This window comes from Danio rerio, chromosome 3 (assembly GCF_052040795.2).
Source record: "Danio rerio strain M-AB ecotype USA chromosome 3, GRCz13ab, whole genome shotgun sequence".
In the NCBI taxonomy this organism is placed as follows: domain Eukaryota; kingdom Metazoa; phylum Chordata; class Actinopteri; order Cypriniformes; family Danionidae; genus Danio; species Danio rerio.
In genome coordinates, this window is record NC_141023.1 from 64,604,452 (window position 1) to 64,630,468 (window position 26,017).

Sequence of the window (26,017 nt, forward strand, 5' to 3'; positions counted from 1 at the left end):
CCGCTATGCGACTGGGTCACCAACACCTCTTAAAGTTTTGCCACCTTCCAAACCACAAGAAAAACTTCTGCAAACAGATTCTCAGCAGACTCTTGGCGCACTCACACTATGCTGTCCAAATCCTGCCCAGGTGCGTTTCCCAACTCGTTTGAGAAGTGTGAGTGCTCTGAATCAAGCTTGGGCATGGTTGAGTTGGCCAGAGTGCGGTTCACTTGAGCTTTCGCATAGTAGGCTTGTAGTGCGAGTGCAAAGCGCACCTGAGCCCAAAACTTAAGACGCGACGTGACTTTTAATGGACTGTTTCATAAGGATTTGTTAATCATTCTTAATTTTCAATAAACACAAACTGTCGTAGTTTATTAAAGACACAGACCCCTCACTGCACATCAGCTGCCCCTTAAAGAAATCTCCTATTACCTGCAGCACGAGGACTTTTATAATAATTTATAAAAAAAGTCGAAAGTGGTGAATCTGTTTAGCAAAATGTTTGACTGTGTGTCACTACATCTCAAACGACTAAAAATAATACAAAACGATATAACTAAAGCAATGTTCACTGTGCTGAGCGAGAGCACTTCTCTTATTGTTAAACTGAACAGTTACATCATTGATGATGAAAGCGTGCTCAGGTCTGGTAGGTAAAAAAATGCAATGTGAGTGCAGGCCGAGGGGGAGAGGGGATGGGGGACAATCGAGCTTTGGCATGGTTCAAGGCAAATGCACCTAATATGAGTGCACCCTCAGTCACCCCGGTAATCCAGGACTACCTCCACTCACGAGTAAGTGAATCCCAAGGATGTCATTGAAACTGAGTCACAACCATACAGGAGCACCATGTTTCCCTGAGTCCAGCTAGCAAAAGAAATTTAAGTCTTCCAGCAAAAGCTTAAGCTAAGCATTGTATGTTTGTGAATGAGTGTGTATGGATGTTTCCAAGTGATGGGTTGCAGCTGGAAGGGCATCCGCTACATAAAACATTAAAAAAAAAAAAATATATATATATATATATATATATATATATATATATAAATATAAATATATATTTATATTTTTATATTTATATATAAATATATATATATATATATATATATATATATATATATATATATATATATATATATATATATATATATATATATATTAGGGCTGTAACAATACACGATATAAAATCGAAATTGCGACACTCAGATCTACAATCCTGTTTCGCGGTGTGATAAGGGAGAATCGCGACACACCCCGTGACTACCTTTCCAATAACGCCACGCGTGCCTGCAAAAGTTGAGCTAATTAACACTTTTTTTCGTTCGACATTACAAGCACTGCTCCGTTTAAGCCCTCGCAATATTTAGCCGGGAGAGCTCGCACGGAGCTCTTAGTAGGGGACCGTCTGAATGTGTCAAGAATATCAAAAACAAAACCAACTTAACCCCGCTTGACAACCGACAACGCCAGAAACATTGCCAATGCTGTCAAAGCGGCCGGATTTTCAGCGCATATACGATGATTTGCTCACACTGTTAATGTGGCTGCGCAGAGAGGGATGGGCGTTCACCAGATTTCAGTTAACAGCAAACTTTTCTGTAACCGTGCTGTGCGCTTTCTGTTTGAACCTTTGAGAGTGCTGACTGACAGGTGCGTGAGGTCAGAAAACAGGACGAAGCTTTCAGTTAAGATGAACACAGTTTTTATAGTTATACTTTATTTAGAGATAAAGGTATATGACTCTGCATACAATCACTCTATCTTGCTGGAGTTTATAGCCGTTTCGCTTTACTTCAGGACGCATTAACACCGCTCTGATGGTCTAATTGTTGTTTTAAGTTACCAAGAGCTGTATGAATATACAAATCTTGAATATCACAATAGTATTAAATATTACAATTGTTGTTACAGACAGCAACACTTTTGCACAATTGATACCCAGCTGATTCAGTCGTTTATAAGAGGACCGCGCCTCTTCTTTTTTTCTTGTCAACATAAAGGCAGTGAGGTGCGCCTCGTTTTCGGCCACTTGTTTAACTGCAAGGCATACTTAATTTGCGGGACGATAACGTATAACCCGTGCCTACAGACACATTTGCCAAAGAAGCAAAATGGAAGAAGAATATTGCTGTTTGATACAGACCTGTTGATACTAAACCAGCGCTGATGTTGACCTGGATCTGCGTAATAAACGCAACAAATAGGCTTTACTTTTTATTTTACAGCTTAAAGCATGTACGCAGATTAATGCAATATCATATTTAAACAACAAAACTGTTTACAAAAAGTCTACATATGCACCCGTTGTTGTTGTCTTTTCATCACGCAGCGCACGCACTTGAACCGCGAGGGAGAGAGAGGAAACCATAGGCTATATCAGGACATATTCTTTAAAATAATGATTTCTATTAAAAATGTAAAAGGTTTTGTGATTATAATAATAACAGCGGGGCATTAAATAAATGCATATTTTCTGTGGAGCGGGCAATTTGAGGAAGTTAGCTATTTTTATTTGACGGAAGATAAAACATATGATTGGAAAAAAAAAGCCCATGCCGGTTATTTAAAAGAATCAGTCAGTATTTTCCTTTTGTAATATAAATTAATTATTTAAGTGAAAATAATTTAGGGCAGTCCTATTTATTTTATTCATTTTTTTTAGATTATTCTGCTCTTCTGTGCTAAACACTGCAGGTGCGTGAAGATGCTCTGTTGTTCTGTTCCGCTATTAATATATAAAAATAAATCAGTATTTTAAAATGCAATATTTAATGTGTCAGACACAAAATAGACACGTCAATTTGTTTAATATAAAATTAATAGTAATCTGACCAGTTAACCGTTAATAACCGAGCGGCGGTTGTCGGTTAGCAAAATTAACGAAATGAGCATCCCTAGTAGCTATTTAATTAACTTTTTCTATGTAAGAGAACTTGATTGAAAAATAATTTTCAACATGCTTGAACCATCTACACAATGGAGTTTAGTTCTGTTTGGTTTTTCAACAGAATTTTGTTACAAAAGAAAACAGAAGTTATATAGCTTTGGCTATTACTTTATTTTATATATGGCTATTTATATTGTTAATAATTTGCATAGTTAATATTGTTCTTTGATGTTTAGTTTATAAAGATTTTTCAAATGTTATTTAATAAAAAATTGTTTTAAAAAATTTTTTTTCCCACCCCACACGAAAAAAAAAATCGTGATACGAACCGAATCGTGGGTCAAAAATCGTGATACGAACCGAATCGTGGGTCAAAAATCGTGATACGAACCGAATCGTGGGTTTGGAGTATCGTTACAGCCCTAATATATATATATATATATATATATATATATATATATATATATATATATATATATATATATATATTAGGGATGTAACGATATTGTAAATACCGTCATACCGCAATATTAATTTTTTTCGATATTATCGAAGTCGCATGACTCGGTAAAACTATAGGTCTTCTGAGAAAATTTGCTCAGGCGAATGAAGCGAACGGGACGTAGCTAAAACTACATTTCCCATCAGCCCAGGCGTGGCCATAATCCTTTGCGGTCTGTTGTCGCTACAGATCCAGTAATGCGGAAATGGAGTGTGCTGCTAGTAGCGGAGATGAAAAAAAGATGGAAATGATCGAACCTAAAGCGGGTGTTGTCGCCGCGCGCGTGCTGAATAGCGGTGCTGTCGCGCGCGTTCTGTTCAGCTGTGTTGTGGCGCGCGTATTGTAAAGCGCCGAGGGGGGGTTGAGCGCGCATATTCAAGAGAGGTGTTGTCGCGCGCCTACTGAAGGGCTGGATTGGACGGAGGTTGTGTCGCGTCGCGGGGGCACTTTTGATCGTTTTGGAAGGGCATTTTCTATCCAAGACTAAAAAGGGCATGTGCACTGCACAGGTTGAGCCCTATGTGTGCACGTGCCTGCAAGTTGGGGAATACGACTAATAACAGTCATGGGGACTGCAGAAACACAGCACACTGTTCAGATTGATGCAGACATTGACTTGTACCGCAAAGAGATCTCTATCTCACTCATGGTTTGTCTTCTCAAGTGGGGGAAAGACAATGCACAACGTCACTGCTGTCAACATGGGCCAAGTCATATCTCTCTTGTCCCAGAAACCTCAGTCCCAAATGAGAGGGTTTTTTTTTCTGTTGCAGGGGACATTGTAAATACCCAGAGATACCAGCTTTTACCAGATTATAATTATATGATAATTTTCCTTTAAACCCATCTCTATCTAAGTGAGTGAGTGATTAAATGTTGAATGTGATGAGTTTTCAACAATACTAAATTGAAACTTTATTTTTTTACATGGTTTAATAATTTTTTGTTATTAAAATTGAAGTTAGTGTTTCAAAGCTTACAGATAGATGGCTAATTTGTATGTCAATGACACTTTTGGCACTTTTTTGGAGTATTTTCATAAGTTTTTTTTTTTCCTGTAAATGATTCAATAAATACCGTACCGTGACATTCATACCGAGGTATTACCGAACCGTGAAATTCTGATACCGTTACATCCCTAATATATATATATATATATATAATTTTATATATATCACTATCATTATAATTTAATTATATGTATTCAGATGGCGCTCTGTGGCATGGCAGAAGTATGAACAGTCATGAGTCGTGGCTGGCCGCTGGACGCCGCAGACAGCCGCTGACTTGCGAATTCTAAATGCATGGCACTGCGCGTCCCCGAGCGGCGCTTCCGATGCGTGACTTGCTTGTGACTTTGCGTGACTTTGCTCAAGTCAAGTTCTTGTTGCAGAACCGAAATTATGCACCGAAGTTCATATGCTGATTTGATCCGGTGCATACAGGTTCCAAAAGTACTGATGCCATAGTGGCACCGAGTTTCGGTACCCAACCCTATTTATAAGTCAATGTTTCAAGCTGTAGATTTTGTTACCTAGCTCAAGTGTAATTAATTATTGTTATGTTATTACCATTAACCACGAAAGTATTATAAATGAGATTGGGAAAAATACAATGTCTACTATTTTCTGGACAAATGGTCAAAGTGTAAACTTTAATTTGATTCTGTCTGACTCAAGTAAGTCAAATCAGGTGTTTCGAATATTCTGATTTGATTGCTCGAAAAGAGATAAGAAAAGCCCTGATTTATCTTTTAAAGTATGTTAATTCCCTACAATACCTACTTCATCTGCAGTAAAGACAACAACACACATTTATACAATTTCAGCGCTCCATTTAAAATCCCATTTTCTTAGTTCAATTGAAAATCCCATAGATTGGTAACTTTTTTTTAGGATGTCAGATGTCTTGTCTTGAATGCAGACAACTGAAAACAGCCATAGTCATTATCTAACCATATCTGTAGTAACTATACAGCTAACTGGGTGAATGGGCTATATGCACGCATTACTTCCGCGTTTTGTCTAAGGCCGCGGTCCAGCTTCCGGTCTGGGTGATTTTAAGCGGAGGTAAACAGTATTATGGCAGAGTCGTCAATATTTACTCGCTGTTTGCGAGTAAATTATGGTCAACGATGTGCAAATGATTGTCCGGATGTGCTCTACAACACCGCAGAGCAAAGCTTGAGAAGGGTTTCAAGTTGTATGCATCTTCCTACCTGTGCAATTATGAAGGTAAGTTCAGCTAGCCTGAAGGCTAACTTTAGCGTTAATACTCTTACGATCCGTCCATCTGCAGCTTTATCACGTAAGTAAAAATAATCATATGTGTATGTAATTCTGTCTCAAAGTGTCAGGTAAAAACAGGGCAGGAATAAGATCTCAGTGAGAGCTCATTACTACCGATAGATCTATGAAGAAATCGGAGTCTCCTCACCAGCTGAGAGTAGGACAGCATACATGTGAAATTCTGTCCCATTCATACTTTTACTGTTCTAAAGTGACCACCACTGTTCAGTTCGGATAATTACAGAAACACAGATGCTGTCTTAGCTTGTAAGCATGATTATTGAGCAAGATATATTAGGAATAAAATAATACAATGCCGTTCCATCCACAACAGACAAATAGCACTGTCAATGCTGATATTTATTGCTGAAACAGTGGAGATAGCATGCTTTCTATTTAGTCGATAACATTGTAATTAAATGGGAGGGTGACCCAAAACAATAAGGTGTCATTAGTTAATTTCACATCAACAATTTGTCTATTTCAATATTTATTAGTTTTTTACATTAATGAACAAATGCTTATTCATTGTGCTTGTTAACTCACAATGTAATAGCTAATGTTAACAAGCATGACTTTGGATTTTTATTCATTAGTAAATTAGTTTAACAATGCTAACTATTAAATATTAAATAGTTATTTTAATAGTGAGCAAATACATTAATTAATGAAACCTTATTTTAAAGTGTGACTAAAGGGAGCTACTTTTAAATCATTTAAATTAATTATTTACTGTGTAGTTTAATCTGATGATATTGCTGCAGATGCCTTTAAAAAGAAGATATTTTGAAGAAAGCTGAAAACCTGTAACCATTGACTACCATAGTAGGAAAAATAACTACTATGAATATCAGTGGTTGCAAGTTTCCAGCTTTCTTCAAAGTATTTTTGTTTGTGTTAAACATCAGAAAGAAACTCAAACAGGTTTGGAACAAGTGAAGGATGAGGAAATAGAATTTTCAGTTTTGAGTGAACTGCCTTTAATGACTCTCTTTAAAAACCTATTAATATTCTTGTTTCTGTTTTCTAGGTAACATTATGAGATTCAGAGCTAGAAAATTTTATGTGTTACTTCATCCTGGAGCGGACATCCGTCAGAAGATCCATGCCATCGTCTGCAAGTTAATAGCTCCTGCTCTTGTGTGGCTGAGAGTGGGATATGCAAACATTTGGTTGCTTTGCTTTTCCAGACAGCCCATTACTCTGAAATGTGTAATGTGTGTTGTCACATGAACAATTGTTTGGAATGGATCAATTATGTGTTAAGTTCCATGAAACAGATGGGTAATTTATTTATTTATTTATTTAATACGTATAAGCCCAAATACCTCTCTATGCACAAGTTACAGAAGAAGCACCTGATTCAAGAAAACAACTGATTCAATGTCATTTTTTCTGTTCATCTGAATAAAATATTTTTTTCAAAATGTTACATTTTTTTGACAATTTTTATTTCAAATTACATACAGTGAATTATATTTTATATGTACAGTGAATAAAATAAAGGTCTTTATTCTGAATTAAAAAATTGCACTTAGAAAGTAGCTTAAGAAATGTTTATGTATATTAATGTTCATTTTTTTTACTTTAAAGGCAATGAAAATAAACTATTATTTGCCATAAAAGCTCCTTTCTTTAAATGTCTGCATCCGGTTGGCACTCGAGCCTCGATCAGTTTTCTAGACTGAAATTGTCAGCTACACTCTTGTTTTTTTCTGTTTCTGTAAAATTCTCACGTTTAATATCAACAACCCACCTCTTCTGCACGACTAAGTCTTTTGGAAACGTGTGGAAACTAAGGTAAGAGTTCAATTTTTGACGCTGTGCATTGCTGAACACAGCAGTGGTATCTACAAGTACTGTTCTCACATCTTTGAAATGACACTTTTAAACGTTTAGATGTCATATTTATGTAGCTGACATAAACATATATAAGTGGGCTATAATGGCATAAAACATTAAGACAACTGTCCAAAACATTACTCGTTTTTATCAGTAGTGCTCCTGTTGTAGCACTGTACTGTACGATCGGCGGAAGTAGGCTCGGGGTCTTAAATTTTACCGGAAATGCGTCACGCGCCGCCGTGCATAGAGCCCATTCTCTATGAGGAATATTGTGTAGGCAGAAGTAAGGACACACTGTCTGGAGTCAAACCACACATCATGTGAAAAAGGTCTATTTCCCCATTTGTTTGTTTATTTCAGTTTTTAAACTTGTTAATACCATCCCTTTAAAAACATATTACTGCATGTGGATAGAATGAGTGCCTGGGATTTCCCTAAAAGTTCAGTGATATCATTGTTCAAATGCGTGACAACCTGCCAAAAAAAACAACAAAAAAGGGAATGCACCTCTTTTATACATGAGGTAAATCATATTCTTTGGTTGTATGTGGAAACAACGATGATCCAAACCCCACGATCATGTAAATCATCCACATTTTCACTTCAGCAAATCAGTTTATCTAAATGCAGTTTGACTGAACATAATTGGTATACTATTCAAAAACCAGAGTATTAGTAGCAATAGTTCTATTCAGGGCTTGGCAATAACTTTTTTGATCGCCAGCCACTGTGGCTAGTAGATTTCCAACATTACTATCCACTTGAAATTTTTACTAGCTACACTTTTCTTGATGGGAAAATATATTTTGCCTAAATTGAACTTTAACATGCTAAAATTGCTTGATTTAGACGTTGTTATGTCCACATGCCCTCTCATTCATTTCACTACTTGTGTGTGTTGTGTATTGGCTTGCTCAGTGAGCAAATGGGTTGTGTCACATAGCAATCAGTCTTTATTTCACGACTTTTCAGGGCTCAAAATTAAGGATTTACCAAATTTATCTTTGACCACACCAAATAAGTATTTCTTAGCCACAATTTTTAAATGTGTCAAAAGAAGGAAAATATAGCTTTATATGTGCACTTTTAATGCAACAAAACTTTTCTTTAAAAAAACATTACATTAAAACAATAATTATTGTCATGTATCTAAAATATGCACAGTAATGTGTCCTGGCTAAAAGTCCCAGATCAGCAGTGAACTACACATAAAAGAGGAGTAATGTCCCATTAAAGCAATCTTATTGTAAAAAATATAATTAAACTATATAAACACAAATAACTGTAAGCAAAAGAAAGCAGGTGAAACATACGGTTAACACACGGTTAATATAGGTCTGTTAATCTGTTCAAAGAATAATTCAAATGAAAGCAGTGACCGCTGCTGCTTACAAAAGAATGTGGTTTTTTTTATTTTTTATTTTTTTATCTTGAGCTCTTAAAAGCAGCAGGACTGTGGATGCACGATCATCGCTCTTTGTCCAGTCTTTTTCAAAGGGAACCAATCACACCAGTAGCGCTTCCTCTAGGCACAGTTGCTTCACGCAAGTAAACGGGAGCGCGCATGCACTTTTTAACAATCCAACAGCGAGTGATCATCCTCTCGTTTGGTTTTTACCTTCTTTTTTGCTGTTTTGCTCGTGCGAACATAGTTATTTTTGTCAGTCCTGCTGCTTCTCGATTTTAAGATCACATTTGCACGGATATTGTGCGGATATTGTGCCATGCATATTGTCAAACTCTGCTCTTAAGAAAACTACAATTTAAAAATTATTTCCAACCAGCCAAAGTGGCTAATGGAGGTGTCTAACCCGCCATAGCTAAAATCTATCATTACTATCATAATCTAATCATTTGGCAGATAGGCGGGTGTTAATGTAAAGCCCTGGTTCTATTTATTTTAAAAATAACCTACAATGTATCCAGCATCACTCACTTACTTTCCTCAGACTTCTTCCTTTATTTGTAAGGGGTTGCCTTAGCAGAATTAACTTCTGATAATAAACTAAGTATTCCATTATTACTGCTATAAAAGGAACCGTGTGAAATTAAAAATAAATTTACACTAAATGTTCATCAAATCTTTTTTTCATTTGGCTTAAAAATGTTAATTGCATTTGGTCAAAAAAAAGGTAGAAGAAAAATTCCAAACCTCAGTGTGTTGAGTTGACAGTTTGCACTTTTCAGTCCAGCACAGATCAGCTTCACTCCTGAATCCTGCAGGTCATTGCGACTCAGGTCCAGCTCTCTCAGGCGGCAGTTTGATGAAAGTAGAGACACAGCCACAGTTTCACAGGACTGTTTAGTGAGATTACAGCCTGACAATCTAAACAGGATAATAGAAATAATTATTTACAAGCTCACCCTATAGATGTACAATGACATTTGAGAGAACTATGTGCATTGTTTCATGTTTCGGATAAGAAGATAATGTGTAATGCTGTGTTCACACCAGATGCGGAACGCGCGGATAAATCGCGCTATTCGCGCGTAAATTGCCGCGTGAACATTTGAGTTTACTCGCTTCATTCGCACGCCAAACCCGCTTCATTCGGGCGTGAAACCCGCTTCATTTGCGTGTCAATTCGTCATTCGCTCCGCGCAATTCGCGCGTATCGCGCCAAAGGATGTCTATTCGCGTGTTTGCATTGACTTAACATGTAAATCACTCGTGCTTGACGCGCGTGCCGCATCTGGTGTGAACGCAGCATAACTGCAATGTACTCATTACCATTACATAGCCTAACATGAGCAGTGTTTATGAGCTGAGCGAAAAGAATCAACCACTGAATCAACACTGAGGATTAGATGCAATTTAAATAAATAAACTAAAACCCAAATCTACATGTCAGGGCCATAAATATTCTTTCATCATTCATGTGTACTTAGACCTAAGCTTCCTAATTATGTTGACAGCAAGACACATGGTCCACAAGACCTCTCACGAATTACCTTCCAAAGGACTACACCTTCTCTAAAATCTTATAACTCTTACCAAACAAAAAAATTAGCAAACATGGAAACACCATTGAAACTGAACGGTTTAGTGCTTCCATTTCTACATTTCTGAAGTTAAACAAATTCTTGTAAAATACTTTTCATCACATTATAAATTCACCATTAAATATTTATTGTTAAAGCAGAAAATTTGAAGTATGTGTGACAAAAGACAACATAATTTAACTTACAGGAATGAGAAAAAGATAATCACACCCTGAACCAAGAACAATACCTAAATGGTCAGAGCTGCACTGAGCATCGAGCAATAATAAACTGAGTTTAAAACCAAACACACAAACTCAAATAGACTCTTCCAGGTTAAAGTGGTTCTAGATCCGAAAACATCCAACAATCCTATCTCTTTCCACTTTTAATTCCTCCATTTAGAATATTTCTGTCAACAGTTCCATGTTAGTTAAGTGAACCTGTGAAACCTAAAATCTTTGCCTGTCTCAAACTTGAAATTTTTGGCTCAATTGACAAACAGACCACCAGACATAACACATGCCATAGAGGGAATGCACGCAATAAGCATCAAACTCAAGTAATGTCTCCAAATTCTTGCTGAACAGGTGCAAATAAAAAATCTGAAATTAGTTAACCTGGTCTAAGACATAACAGCATGTCTAATTAATTAATGTTGGTTCACTTTGTTAGGTATTGCAAATTAGGGATTTTCATAATTTCACTCTTTTAAATTCTTCCTTACCAAGTAAATTTCTTTGTTAGAATATTGAATAAAGTTTCATTTGTAGTTAAAGAAAAATGTCATTAGTATAATTATCAATGTGCTGTTTTAATATATTGCTACTCTCCCTAAATATTAAATGTTTTCTCTTTATCTCTGATATTAATAGTTGCTGCAAAGTCAACAATTCAATCAACAACTGGAAATTTGATTTGTTCGATTATAAAGTGTCAATCCTATGATTCCTTTAAAATTTCCTCAAAAACCTATTCAATTACGCTCAATCAACATTTATGAATTAGGGCAACAAATATGAAAGATAGAAGAAAAAAAGTCAAACTTCAGAACGTTGAGTTGACAGTTTGGGCTCTTCAGTCCAGCACAGATCAGCTTCACTCCTGAATCCTGCAGCTCATTGCGACTCAGATTCACTTCTCTCAAGAGGTTGTTTGATGATTGTAGAGCTGAAGCTACAGTTTCACAGTGTTGATCTGCAAGATTACATTCTGACAATCTAAAAAAAAAGATAGAACTTTGGTTAAAGGCATGTTGATAAATTGGTGTTCATTATAGTTATTAAAACTATAGTGGTAATTAGACTTGCATTTCCATTGCCAAAGGTACCCGTTTGGTAAGCATATTGTGACAGTTGTTATCTGACAAGCTAAGCAGTCGAAGATATTTTCATACATGTACAAAGTTGTATAGGTTGTTTATAGATAGCATGTGAAAAGCCTCTCACAACAAATGATAGTTTTTTTATAGTGGGTACAGAAAGTTTTCAGACCCTCTTTAATTTCTCACTCTTTGTTATATTGCAGCCATTTGCTAAAATAATTTAAGTTCAATGATTTTCATCATTAATGTACACACAGCACCCCATATTGACAAAAAAACACAAATGTTGACATACAAAAAAGCATTTATTAAAAAAAGAAAAACTGAAAAATCACATGGTCCTTAGTATTCAGACTCTTTGCTGTGACACTTATGTATTTAACTCAGGTGCTGTCCATTTCTTCTGATCATCCTTGAGATGGTTCTACACCAGGGGTCACCAATCTCGGTCCTGGAGGGCTGGTGTCCCTGCAAGGTTTTGCTCCAACTTGCCTCAACACACCTGCCTGGATGTTACATGTATGCATAGTAAGACCTTGATTAGCTTGTTCAGGTGTGTTTGATTAGGGTTGGAGCTAAGATCCGCAGGACACCGGCCTTCCAGAAACAAGTTTGGTGACCCCTGTTCTACGCCTTCATTTGAGTCCAGCTGTGTTTGATTATACTGGCTGGACTTGATTAGGAAAGCCACACACCTGTCTATATAAGACCTTACAACTCACAATGCATGTGAGAGCAAATGAGAGTCATAAGGTCAGAGAAACTGCCTGAAGAGCTCAGGAGACAGACATGTGTCAAGGCAAAGATCTGGCCAAGGTTACAAAAAACGTTCTGCTGTGCTTAAGGGTTCTAAGAGCACAGTGGCCTCCATAATGCTTAAATGGAAGATGTTTGGGATGACCAGAACCCTTCCTAGAGCTGGCCGTCCGGCCAAACTGAGTTATCGGGAAAGAAGAGCCTTGGTGAGAGAGGTAAACAACAACCCAAAAGATCACTGTGGCTGAGCTCCAGAGATGCAATCGGGAGATGGAAGAAAGTTGTAATAAGTCAACCATCACTTTACCCCTCCACCAGTCGGAGCTTATATGTATATATATAGCACTGCACTACATGTGTTCAAAAGAATCTAAAACGCTAAATAGGATGAATTTATGTCGCATTTTCTAAAATAATACATTCTGTATCTAGCTTTTCACTTGTACGGTGGCTCTGAACTGTCAAAACACCTCTAAAAAAGGCTTTTCGGACATGACATATTTGTACACATGTACATTACTGTAACACGCTTTATTCAATACCATTTGAGCAGTCCTTAGCTTTTTCATTTTCATCTTATTTAAAATATATTTAACCTGCTTGTTGAATAAATCCCATTTTGTTATTTAACCTATTATTTTTATGCAACAGTCAAGTTACATGTTAATTTGCTATGAAGAAAATGAATTTTTTAATGCTGATTTGTGTGAAATTGGGAATAAAAGTCTATATAATCACCTTGCAGTTTTGAAATTATAGCTTTTTTGCTTTGAGTATAGACTATTCAGCTATAACATTTTGAAATATTAATAATTATCGGCCTATACTAATCGGCTATCGGCCCTTAAGTCTGAAGAATTATCGGTATTAAAAAATCCATATCTATGCATCCCTAAAGCTAATAAACATTAAGTAATCGATTAAAGATTATTGCACACTGAATCTGAAATTTTTATCCGTAATCTTCGCATTTAAAAAAAAAATTCTCATTTTTCTCATGCAAAAAAGCATTTTGAGAGCTTTGACAGTTCAGAGCCACCGTACAATCAGTATGAATGCCGTCACTTGAGCCTTCAGCACAGATAACTTTGACAAACACAGTGAATAAGAAAGACAGTTGAGAACGTTCGAGGTTACAGAAGTAACCCTTCGTTCCCCGAGGAGGGGAACGGAAGTGCCATGAATGGGAGGATTCGGATCAGAAGCCGCTTGTCTGGAGAGTATTGAACGGGCCAATGAATGAAATAAATTGGCAGCGTAAGCTTGCGCAGGTGTGCGGCATCTGCAATTATCTCAGCATATAAGCACACCTGAAGCCAGCAGACGCCATCCTTTTAAGCTGAAGAGACTTTCAAACAGCTAAGGGACAGTCATTATGGCGACGGAGTATGGCACTTCCGTTCCCCTCCTCGGGGAACGAAGGGTTACTTCTGTAACCTCGAACATTCCCCTTCGGTTGGGGAACTTCAGTGCCATGAATGGGAGAAGTATGGAAAGCGCCATAATGACTGCACCTTACCAACACCCCCGATGAGGAGATAGTCAAGCAAGCGTGACGCACCCACATCATGGGGGGCGCGGTCCTCCAACGTGTCCCTGGCCCTAATTTATCCTACTTCAACAGAAGTTTTACGGATTTAGATATATTTTTTGGGAAGTCGTGAGCATCTAGATAATTCTAGGAATACGACAGTACGTTGGGAAGCGTGCAATCCCGATAGGGAGGACGCTGCGGAGGCCATCCGTTACCCAAGGGGGGGATAGATGGCAGAATTTACATATGGACTAGCCCTAAAAAGGGGGAGTACGCATAGCAAAAGAGTGGTTAGCGGAGAGGGAAGACACGGGTCCGCCCAGGGGGGGGACTTAACCGTGGCGGAATAAGCATATGGGATCGCCTAGTGGGGATCACGCATAGCAGGCACCTATACCCAAAACGCGGGCTGACCAGCGGGCAGACCTACAACGTCGTGGGCCAGCAAGTGACTCCTCCGCTGAGTCAGTGCTGGGGGCCATGGAGGAATCTGCAGGGCTCACCTGACGGGGAACTTTACTGACAGATAAAAAGGCGCACGTACCTCCGTGTTAAGGAGAATGGCGCAGCAAGCGTGTTTCAACACCCTACCGAGTTGTCTCCTCAATCACCAAAGGGTTACCTAATACCCTTGAGGAAACCGGCTCCACTCGCAGATTGTAAAACCTTGCAAATGTGTTGGGTGTCGCCCAGCCCGCAGCTCTACAGATGTCTGTTAGAGAGGCGCCGCGTGCACGCGCCCAAGAGGATGCAACGCTCCGAGTGGAGTGTGCACGTACTCCCGGGGGACACGGCTGACCTCGACTCGAATAAGCGAGTGAAATGGCATCCACAATCCAGTGGGATAATCTTTGTTTCGATACGGCACTTCCCTGCTGCCGACCGCCATAACAGACAAAGAGCTGCTCAGATGATATAAAATTCTGAGTACGGTCCACATAAATGCGCAGAGCGCGAACTGGACAAAGTAAAGAAAGGGCTGGGTCTGCCTCCTCCGGGGGCAGCGCTTGCAGGTTCACTACCTGATCTCTAAAGGGGGTGGTAGGAACCTTGGGCACATAACCGGGGCGGGGTCTCAGGATGACGTGAGAGTAATCCGGCCTGAATTCCAGGCACGAGTCACTGACCGAAAATGCCTCCAGGTCCCCGACCCTCTTGATGGAGGCCAACGCAACCAGCAGAGCTGTCTTCAGGGACAGAAATCTTAGAGATACTGATTCAAGTGGCTCAAAGGGATCGGATCGCAGACTCGTGAGAACGAGGGCGAGATCCCAAGAGGGCATGAGAGGGGGGCGAGATGGATTAATTCGCCTAGCACCCCAAAGGAACTGGATGACCAGGTTATGCTTTCCCACGGTGCCGCCAGCTACCGCGCTATGATAAGCGGAGATGGCGGCCACGTAAACCTTGAGAGTGGAGGGCGACAGCCTGCTGTCCAACTTCTCTTGAAGGAAAGAGAGCACAACACTAATCTGGCAATTTCGGGGGTCTTCTCTGCGAGAGACGCACCATTCAGTGAATAGACTCCACTTCAGGGCGTAGGCGCGCCTCGTGGAGGGGGCTCTAGCCTGAGTGATGGTATTAACCACCGCAGTCGGTAGGTTACCTAAGTCTTCCTCGCGTCTAGGGACCACACGTGGAGGTTCCAAAGATCGGGGCGAGGGTGCCAGATGGTGCCCTGTCCCTGAGAGAGTAGGTCCTCTCTCAAAGGGATCCGCCAGGGGAGGGCCGTCGCGAGGAGTGAGAGCTCTGATATCCAGGTCCGGTTGGGCCAAAGGGGCGCAACTAGCAGAACCTGTTCCTCGTCCTCCCTGACCTTGCACAGAAACTGCGCGAGCAGGCTCACTGGGGGAAACGCATACTTGCGCATGCCCCGAGGCCAGCTGTGGGCCAGTGCATCCGTGCCGAGAGAGCCCTCGGTCAGGGAAAAAAACAACTGGCAGTGAGCGTTCTCGGGGGAAGCAAACAGATCGATCTGGGCCTCCCCGAATCGCGCCCATATCAGCTGAACAGACTCGAGGTGGAGTCTCCATTCTCCAGGGCATAACAGCTGTCGTGAGAGCGCATCGGCTGCACGATTGAGCGTGCCTGGGACGTGAATGGCGCGCAGCGATTTCAGCCGCGGGTGACTCCAGAGGAGCAGACGGCAGGCGAGCTGAGACATGCGGCGAGAGCGCATACCCCCCATGCGGTTGATATACGCCGCCGCCATACTGTCCGTCCTGACCAGCATGTGTTGCCGCTCCAGCACCGGTAAAAAGCGGTGGAGAGCGAGGAACACTGCCAACAGCTCTAGGCGACTGATATGCCAATGCAGCTGGGCACCCTTCCAGAGGCCCGCAGCCGCATGCCCGCGACACACGGCCCCCCAACGCGTGTTGGAAGCGTCTGTTGAAACAACAACATGGCTGGGCGCCTGTCCTAGAGGCACACCGGCCTGTAGGAACGAGGGGTCGTTCCAAGGGCTGAGGGCGCGGCGACACCGAGACCCGGTGTGTGCCCACGTGCCATGCGCGTCTGGGGACCCGATCGTGAAGCCAGTGCTGAAGTGGTCTCATATGGAGCAACCCGAGCGGCGGGACGGCAGCTGCGGATGCCATATGCCCCAGGAGCTTCTGAAAGACTTCAGTGGGACCACTAGTTTGCTGTCGAGCTCCCTCAGACAGTTCAGCAACAGGCGAGCGCGTTCCTCGGAGAGGTGCGCTACCATGGTGATCGAGTCCAGCTCCATCCCGAGAAAAGAAATCCGAGTGTAAAACCCACTCTCCATCTCGGCTGGAGGAACCGGCTCGATTGCACCCTTCGCCAGGAGGGCAACAATCTCCTCTCGCAAGACAGGGGCGGACAGGGGGTTGACCCTGGAGAAATACACACCCGTAAACTTGGGGGGCCGTTTCGCGAACTGAATCGCGTAACCGAGTCTGATTGTGCGTATGAGCCACCGCGAGGGGCTGGCCCGCGCTAACCAGGCAGGCAGAGCCCTCGCTAATGGAGTCATCGCTACAATCGCTGACGTACCAGGGGTGGGGCAGCGTGGAGTGGGTGTGCTGATCCGGGAAGCACGAGGGTCCCGCGGAAGAGCTGGAGGAGAGCGATTCGCTCTGGCTCCGCACCCTGACTCCGGAGAGGGGGCTGGAGGGCTGAGGGAAGGGAGACCGTCCCCCCAGCGCTCGTGAGCCACTGGCGAAGCACGTAGAGTCTGCGAGCCGGAAGGCAGCGCGTCCCGGACTGGCAGAACTCGTGCAGTCACAACCGGGGAAGGGAAAAAGTGCTCTTTTACTGATGTTTTGGTGGCACTGAAAAGTACCGTTGTTATCGGGGCCCCGCCCTCCAGCGGGGAAAGAGCAAGTTTCCTCTTCTCCGGATGGCCTGTCTCAGGGACGCTTCGCGGTCCGTTTACCGGACTTAACGGCGCCCTGGGCAGGAGGGGCTGCCTGCTTTCGAGGTGTACGCCGCGCCCGCTTGGCCGGAGGCGCAGGCGGGGGCGGGGCAGCACTCGTTGGCGGGCGCCCTCGGCGAGGAACAGCGGAGGTGGATGGCTCGGTGGGCGCAGCGGGCTTACGGCCACGCCGATAGATGACATTGCCCATCGCATCCGACTGCTCTTTCACCGTCTTGAATTCCTGGGTGAATTCACCGACGGTGTCGCCGAACAGGCCAGCCTGGGATATGGGCGAGTCAAGAAAGCGAACTTTGTCAACATCGCGCATATCGGCCAGGTTTAGCCAGAGGTGGCGTTCCTGAACCACAAGTGTGGACATCGTCCTCCCCAGCGCACACGCGGCGGACTTAGTAGTCCGAAGAGCATAGTCGGTCGCGGTGCGCAGCTCATGTAATAAGCTTGGGTTGGACCCGCCCTCGTGCAGCTCGGCCAGCGCCTGCGCTTGGTAGCGCTGGTAGGTGGCCATCGCGTGCAAAGCAGAAGCAGCCTGGCCCGCAGCCTTATAAGCTCTGGCTCCGAGGGAGGCAGACAACCTACAGGCTTTGGACGGGAGGCGGGGCAAACCCAGCCACGTAGAGGCGCCGCGCGGACAAAGATTGACCGCGATAGCGCGCTCCACTGACGGGATCGCCTCATACCCCCTGGCAGCTCCGCCGTCAAGGGCGGTGAGGGCGGAGGCACACGCAGCACGGGCAGAGAAAGGTGCCCTCCAAGACTGCGTGAGCCTACTGTGCACTTCCGGGAAGAAGGGGACGAGAGGCTTCGAAGGCTTCGCCTTCTGGTCCTCTACGTAGCACCCATCTAGTCGGTCCGGCCGCGGAGCTGGGGGATAAACCATCTCCAACCCCACGGCCGAAGCAGCCCGGGAAAGCACGGCTAACATGTCCGCTTCAGGATCCGATTTGACAGCGCTCACCTGCCCGGAGGGGGCGAGCGGGTCCGGATCTTCGTCGGACAGTGAAAGCCCACCCTCCGATGCCGCGGAGGACATCTGATCTCCGGTGTCAGCGAGTGTGAGAGCTACCATCTGGTTAGACGGATCACTCCCACTACCCGAAGCTTGGATGGAGCGCCGTGAGGAGCGAGAGGTCCGCGAGCCCGAGCCCGCTGAAACCCTCAGATCTGCCCGAGCGCCCGCTGCTTTTTTAGAACAGGAGGCAACTGGGGTGGCTCGCTCTCTTGCGAAAGTTAGCCGCGATCTTAGCTGTGCAACGGTCATGGCATCGCAATGACGACATGAACCGCCCGCGAGCACCGCATTAACATGCTGGACCCCCAAACATGCAATGCAGTGATCGTGTCCATCATCCGGAGCCAGGAAACCCCCGCATCCAGAAACGCACAGTCGGAGCGCCATCCTGAAAAGGACGTGCTGCACGACTGTGTTGCTCTTTTAGGAAAGTTTTTTAACAATACGCACCGCTCTGTAGGACCGGACCCAAAGAACCGCAGGCAAGGGAGAAACCCAGCTCGACCGTCTGCCACCGCGAAGACCCACTCTGGACCGGGAGACACACTCGTTCGCTCTGAAGTGCTGATCAGCAAGAGGAACCCTCATCGACTCACTCAGAAAGGATCTGAAGCGAAAAGGATGGCGTCTGCTGGCTTCAGGTGCGCTTATATGCTGAGATAATTGCAGATGCCGCACACCTGCGCAAGCTTACGCTGCCAATTAATTTCATTCATTGGCCCGTTCAATACTCTCCAGACAAGTGGCTTCTGATCTGAATCCTCCCATTCATGGCACTGAAGTTCCCCAACCGAAGGGGAACACCTATATGCTGGATTCAGTTATTGACTCACCTCTCCCCTCCTGCTGTTTGGTGTGTATGTGTGTCCATACCTTTGATGTACTGCCAATAGACATTCCAATAGAACGCTAGACACCTCATGGTCCACTGCTCGGATAAGTCCATGCAGCCGCCATCTATTATAATGTCTTTATGCCAGTCTCTATTCTGAATTTGTTTACGTATGTAATTGTGTGAAGTTTTACAAGCAATATATCAAAATTCCACAAATTTTTTAAAATAAACTTTCCATTTGGGCATAATTCAGCACAGCTTTAGACTCTCTCAGGACTCTCCTTCCTCTCTTTGCAGTATTGGATGAACACAATATGCAGCCTATTTCTTTTTCGTTTTTTTACTTTGAAGAAGAGATAGTAGAACAAAGCACTACTGCTTAAATTGACTCCAAAATGTTGTGCGTTTTTTCCAGAATCAATTTATTAATATGTATCAAAAGGTTTTTGGATATAAATGGGGAAAAATGCATACGAAATTTCAGACTTCAGTGTGCAAAGACCTTAAGTGTTGATTGAGCAATAGTGATAAACATCTGATGTTAACAAGCAGAACCAATGAAGCTTAGCTTGTCAGACTGTTCAAGCATGACGTCCTTGTCACAAAGTAAGATCTCAGCTGTCAATGTCATACGGAATGAAAATCAAAGCACGTCAAACACAAACCTGCACAAAACTCATAAACAGAGGAGTTTGACCTCTTCAATACATGATACCTCAAGGCAAACATAAATAATCTGAAGTGTTAATATAATTTATAACTGGCATTGATAATAAAACCAAAATAAATTTAAAATTCTAAATTTTTCTGCAGTGATCACACAGATTGCCAAATTCTGATTGAAACCTCCATTATTGGTTATTGATTAACATGTCAAACCATCAATAAAAACCACATCAGGGGCCTGTTTCAGAAAGGAGGTTAACTGAAAACTGAGTATTTTAACCCTGAAATGAGAGAAACTCTGGGTTTTCCGTTTCAAAATGGCAGGTTTGTTAAACTCGAGAAAGCAGGGTAAGTCAAGCCTGTTTCTGAAAGAAAGGTAACTTTAACTCAGAGTCAGTTACTGTGGTAACTTACTCTGTGAATCTAACCTGGTCAGAAGCAGGTTTTATTCTCTAAACTCAGAGTTTCTGTCGGTCTCCTCCCCTTTTTTAAAGATGAAGCGTATTTCTCGCCTTAGCCTTGCGTTTCCACCCACCTATTTTTATGCTTATTTTGGATACGTGCATAAAAACGATTGATAGAAACGTCATGATGCACATAACTTTTTAAAATATGCATAAAAAACGCGCATAACTGAGTAGGATAAACTTTTATCCGATAGAAAATGTGCGCATAAACTACGATGGAAACACTTTTACTGAACAAATTACAGTATGTACATTAAAAAAAGATCATGATCATATGATAATGAAAATGTGTGTAAATGAGCAAACCAGCAGGCTGAGCACACTGTAACATGTCAAAAAAAATTTTAAAATGCCTTTACTGTTTCAGTATTGGTGTATATTATTAATTACCTCCGAACGTCTGGTGCGTGTCAAGAGTCTCCATGTCTCATGGCTTCAGACGCCCCCATGTGTTCATTGTGTTTCAGCATTGTCTTCTGACATCGAGGCGCAAGTACATTAATTAGGCTAAATAAAGAATTAATTGACGCAGCTTCTTCTACCACAGTAAATTCTGTTTTTACTGTTGATATTTGGTGCCAGTTTAATCAGGAAGTGACGATTTTTTTCTCTTTGACTCGTTGGATGGAATTTTATTCGCATCTTTTATGCAATATTCCAGTTTTGGACATACATTTATGTAATATATTTGGATGGAAACAGCTATTGCCTACATTTTAGTCACACACAGAAGAACTGTACGAGAATGGCTTATCCTTTTTTAATAAATAATTAAATTAAATTCACCTACGACATGCATGTAACTAGATTAATGGGATTATTATTCTTTCTAAAATTATTTTTAGTACTGCTTACCTTCTAAATGTTATATTAACCTCTATCACTTGATCAATAAAAAAGGCAGACACACAAGTGCACTGTTAAATCATTTAAAACTAATAAATGTATAAAAAAGTTTAGAAAAAAAATAATAAACGTCACAAATTACATTACTTATTTTATTATACTTAAATATTTAAATACTTAAAAAGTGAAATTAGGCATTAACTTGAGCAGCTGTTTTCCCACGCTAAGTGTCTCTTCTTCACTGAAGGTTGCTTCTTTTCAAATATATACGCTCAAATTTGCTATAACTTTGCATGAGAACATCAATTTCAGCTGGAGAAAAAAATGGTGATCTCTTTTATAAGATATTGCCATATTCACTCGTAATGTCTGCGCTCCATTGATAATGCCTTTTTATAGTCACGATGTGCGCTTAACTCTGAGTTGGTCTACTCGAAGTTGATTGACCCAACTCAGATCAGCTATTCTGAAACCGAAAACTCAGAGTTTTTAATCTCTCGGTAAATCAACTCAGAGTTCAAGTTTAAACTCTGAGTTGTTTGAACCTCCTTACTGAAACAGGCCCCAGTTATACTAGGATTATAGGAATCTTTTAGGGTTTCCAAAATTTGTCTCACATGAAAAAACTTGTGCTGAAATCACAATGTGATCCAGGCTCAAGGCTATAACTGAAGTCACTTGTAGTTTTGTGTTTTCATGTTTTATGTGTTTTTTGTGTAGTCTTTTCATGGATTCTGCTTGTTTACAGCAAAGGTCCTATCATACACTCAGTGCAATAGTTTGCTAAGTGTGACACACGTTTTTTTTTTTTTTTGCTATTTTCAGAACAGTGGAGGTGTCATATTCATGTTTTGCACCATGTTGCTTTGTGCACTCATGGGTGTGTAGGTTTGAAAAGGAGGTTTGATATGATATTGTTAACGTTTTGCTATTTTGAAGGAAATGAAATAGACCACACCATTGACCAACTTAAAGCTTATATAAAGTCAATAGCACAGTTTTTTTTTAATTTTTTATTCAAAGAGCACGTTATGCACCTACGTGGGTTCAAAACACACATACATATTGCTTAATAAACATACAGGGATGTACAGCAATACACAAATATCTGGAATCCGGCTCTATTGTGGTCAGTTTATTCATAACAATTTGGATTTGCTTAATGTTATTATTAATAGTAATAGTAGTAGTAGTAGCAGCATTTATTATGTGCATCTTTATTTCTGTTTTATTAGTTTTTTGTTTAGATCTGTCATATCTGACAGAAAAAAAATCACCAAAAGAGGCATAGGAATAGGAATACAATAATAGGAATATAAAACGTGTTTCCAACAACACTTTATTACTATTGTTCATTTATTCGTCTGCTGGAAATTAGAACTTAATTTAGAAATAGTTTTGAAACAAATCTTTGTGTATAATAAACAAAATTATGAAATTAAATATGTAGTGGATGTCTTTGATGTAGTGCGTCCACCACTCTTTCCTGAATCTTTGGTTGAAAGGAAGAGGTAAAACAGAAAAGGCTTGCACTGTAGATGACCTAAATCTCCGCACAGATTGTCTTTAGCTAGTGAAGCATTCAGTTTTTTCACTTACAAAGTCTGCGATGTGTAAATAACAAATGTGCCATGCAATTAATTTCTAAAAATAATGTAAGATAAGACTCTGATTGGTCTTAACTCATTACGAGAATGAGCACAACCTTTTTAGACCACCGTCCTTTTTTTCCATCCTTACAATAGCAAAAAAAAAAAAAAGTGTATTCGGACACATCCTTGGTGCTTTTGTGACATCCGCTTTAGACTTTGCACTTAGATCATTAAAATAGAGCCTCAAGTGTTCATAATTAATGCTCAATCAACCCATAATTCATTTTTTACTTATTTCATTATCTTCAGAACTACAATATGTTTGACATCAGTTTTTATCATTGGAATAACATTATTTGAGAGTGCATTCCTTATTAAAATTCAATGGAAGGTTTCAAGCTGAAACTTAATCCATGTCTGTTCAATGCTGATCTGCCATTATTTAACATGGGAGCTTTTACTGTGCATGTTAATATTTATACTCACAGAGCTTTTCTGCAGTTTCTCACAGCGGGTATCAGTCTCCATCGACCTTCTTTTGATTTAATGTTGTACTTTTTAATGTCTAGCTCATCCAGCACCTCCTCTGACATCAGGATCATGTTTGCCAAAGTCGAACATTGTGCAAGAGAAAGACATTTTCTTTGTGTTTTAGATTTTAAGAATGCTTGCATTTCTTTAACCACAGAATTGTCCTTCATCTCCATCAAGCAGTGTGAGAGATTCATCCATCTTTCAGGACTGACGTTGTTTTTTTGTCCTCGTTTGAGGTTTTTGATTATTTTCTTGATGCTGTCTGGGTCGTTCTCTGTGTGTTTCAGCAGATCCTGTAAGAGTCTCTGATTGGACTCCAGTGATACGCCATGAAGAAATCGCAGGAACAGATCCAGGTGTCCAGTTTTACTTTTCAAGGCTTCAATCATCACTCCTTTCAGAAGCACATCCAGAGAAACTTTCTTACTCTGAGTTCTGTATATTTCTGTCAGGAACATCTTCATCACCTCAGTGTTGTTGTGTAAATAGCAGTAAAACACATACAGTGCTGCAAAACACTCCTGAAAGCTCAGATGAACAAAGCTGTAAACCTTCCTCTGATAAATCACAGATTCCTCTCTGAAGATCTCAGTGCAGATCCCAGAATACACTGAGGCGTCAGCGACGTCTATCCTGCTCTCAATCAGGTCCTCCTCGTAGAACATCACATTGCCCTTCATCAGCTGATTGAAAGCCAGTTCAGCAAGTTTCACAATCACGTCTCTGTTGAACCGCAGGAGTTTCTCTGGATCTCTCTCTTCATACTTCTGCTTTCTCATGTGTGTCTGAATGAGGAGGAAGTGAATGTACATCTCAGTCAGAGTTTGAGGGATTTCTGCACTCAGATCTTGTCTCAGGATGGTTTGAAGCACAGTGGCTGAGATCCAGCAGAAGACGGGTATGTGGCACATGATGTGGAGGCTTCTTGCTCTTCTGATGTGGGAGATGATTCTGCTGGCTTGATCTTCATCTCTGATTCTCTTCCTGAAATATTCCTCCTTCTGAGGGTCATTGAAGCCCTGAATCTCCGTCACGAGGCTGATGTGTTTTGAGGGGATCTGATTGGCCGCTGCTGGTCTGCTGGTGATCCAGATGAGAGCGGAGGGAAGCAGATCTCCTTTCATGAGGTTTGACATCAACACACTCACTGATGAAGCTTCAGTCACATCAGAAACTTTCTGACAGTCTGAAAACATCAGTGTGATTCTGCTTTCATCCAGACCATCAAAGATGAACACGACTTTACACTCCTCATAAATCTGTGAGTCCAGATGCTGAAGTTCAGGATGAAAGTCCAGCAGAAGTGTGTGAAGACTGTACTGATGATCTTTAATCAAGTTCAGCTCTCGAAACGGAAGCACAAAGATGAAATCTACATCCTGATTGGCTTTTCCCTCGGCCCAGTCCAGAATGAACTTCTGCACAGAGACGGTTTTTCCAATTCCAGCGATGCCTTTAGTGAGAACAGTCTTGATCTGCTCTTTCTCCTCTCTGCTCTTCTCCTCATCTCCTGCTTCAGCTGAAGGGTTAAAGATGTCATTGCAGTTGATTGGAGTGTCTTGGAGAGTCTTGTATCTCTTCTCCATCTGCAGCACCTCATGTTCTTCATTCACTCCTTCACTCTCTCCCTCTATGATGTACAGCTGTGTGTAAATGCTGTTCAGGAGGGTTTGATTCTGCTGGAGTTTCACTCCCTCAAATAAGCTCTCGTACTTGATCTTCATGATGAATCTGTGCTGGTCTTTGACTCTCTGGAGATCATCATGCACTAGTTGTTGAGAATCAATCATCAGGCATGCCTCTGTTTTAAAATGACTGATGTGTTTCTGATAGTAGGGAGATCTGTAGGACACATAAGACAAACAATTGATTTTAAACACACACACACACACACACACACACACACACACACACACACACACACACACACACACACACACACACACACACACACACACACACACAAAGATCAGGATGAACAAAGAGACAAAATAGAAACAAAAGACAATTTAAAATTATTAGGAAGAAACATGCATTTATTATTTAACCATTATATTTAAACATATACCACTAGGGTTAGATACCGAAACCCGGTGCCATTATAGTACCGGTACCTTTGTAACCGGTATGTTCCAATCAATTGAGCATAATTTGCCTAATTTCGGTGCCTAATTTCGATGCCACTGGGGCTGCAACAAGGACGTAAGAAGCATCAAGGGGTGCATCAAAGGCACACTTAAGTACACATTGTCACACCATCTCTAAACATTTAATTCTAAAAAACTTTGAGAAATACAAACAGGCGATGTCAGGCATTTGCTCTTGTTGCTTAGGGAACGGACGCATGCAGTACAGCGCATTCGGTTAGCGAGAGTGATTCTCTTCAGATCAACACGCATGATCACGTTAATCAAAATTTGCTTAAACTAAGCGTTCTGAAGCGTATTTTACAAGCAAGGATTCTGACACAGCAATGTGCGCACTTGCTCTCTCTGTCAGTCGTGGTGCTGCGCGCATTAGCCTAGTTCCCTAGGTTGACGCCAACATTGACAAAGGTAATAGCGA

At 41.5% G+C, this 26,017-nt stretch overlaps 1 protein-coding gene and 1 long non-coding RNA gene across 51 annotated transcripts in view; one reads left to right on the plus strand and one right to left on the minus strand.

Moving 5' to 3' along the window:
• nlrp3l2 (NLR family pyrin domain containing 3-like 2) overlaps positions 1 to 26,017 on the minus strand; it is a 74,483-nt gene that overhangs the window by 19,174 nt on the left and 29,292 nt on the right. For 49 of the 50 annotated variants that reach the window (XM_087243016.1, XM_087243014.1, XM_087243013.1 and 46 more), the window contains 3 exons: positions 23,405 to 25,294; positions 11,533 to 11,706; positions 9,657 to 9,830 (listed from right to left, as the gene is read on the minus strand). In XM_087243016.1, the coding sequence (XP_087099142.1) occupies positions 9,657 to 9,830; positions 11,533 to 11,706; positions 23,405 to 25,294 (2,238 nt within the window). Of the gene's footprint in view, positions 1 to 7,367; positions 9,831 to 11,532; positions 11,707 to 23,404; positions 25,295 to 26,017 lie in introns of those variants that run through there. The other variant, XM_087243020.1, reaches the window with a different exon arrangement.
• Positions 5,421 to 7,091, plus strand: LOC103910353 (uncharacterized). The gene is made up of 2 exons (XR_015481392.1): positions 5,421 to 5,605; positions 6,690 to 7,091. It is a non-coding gene; the product is annotated as an uncharacterized LOC103910353 (long non-coding RNA).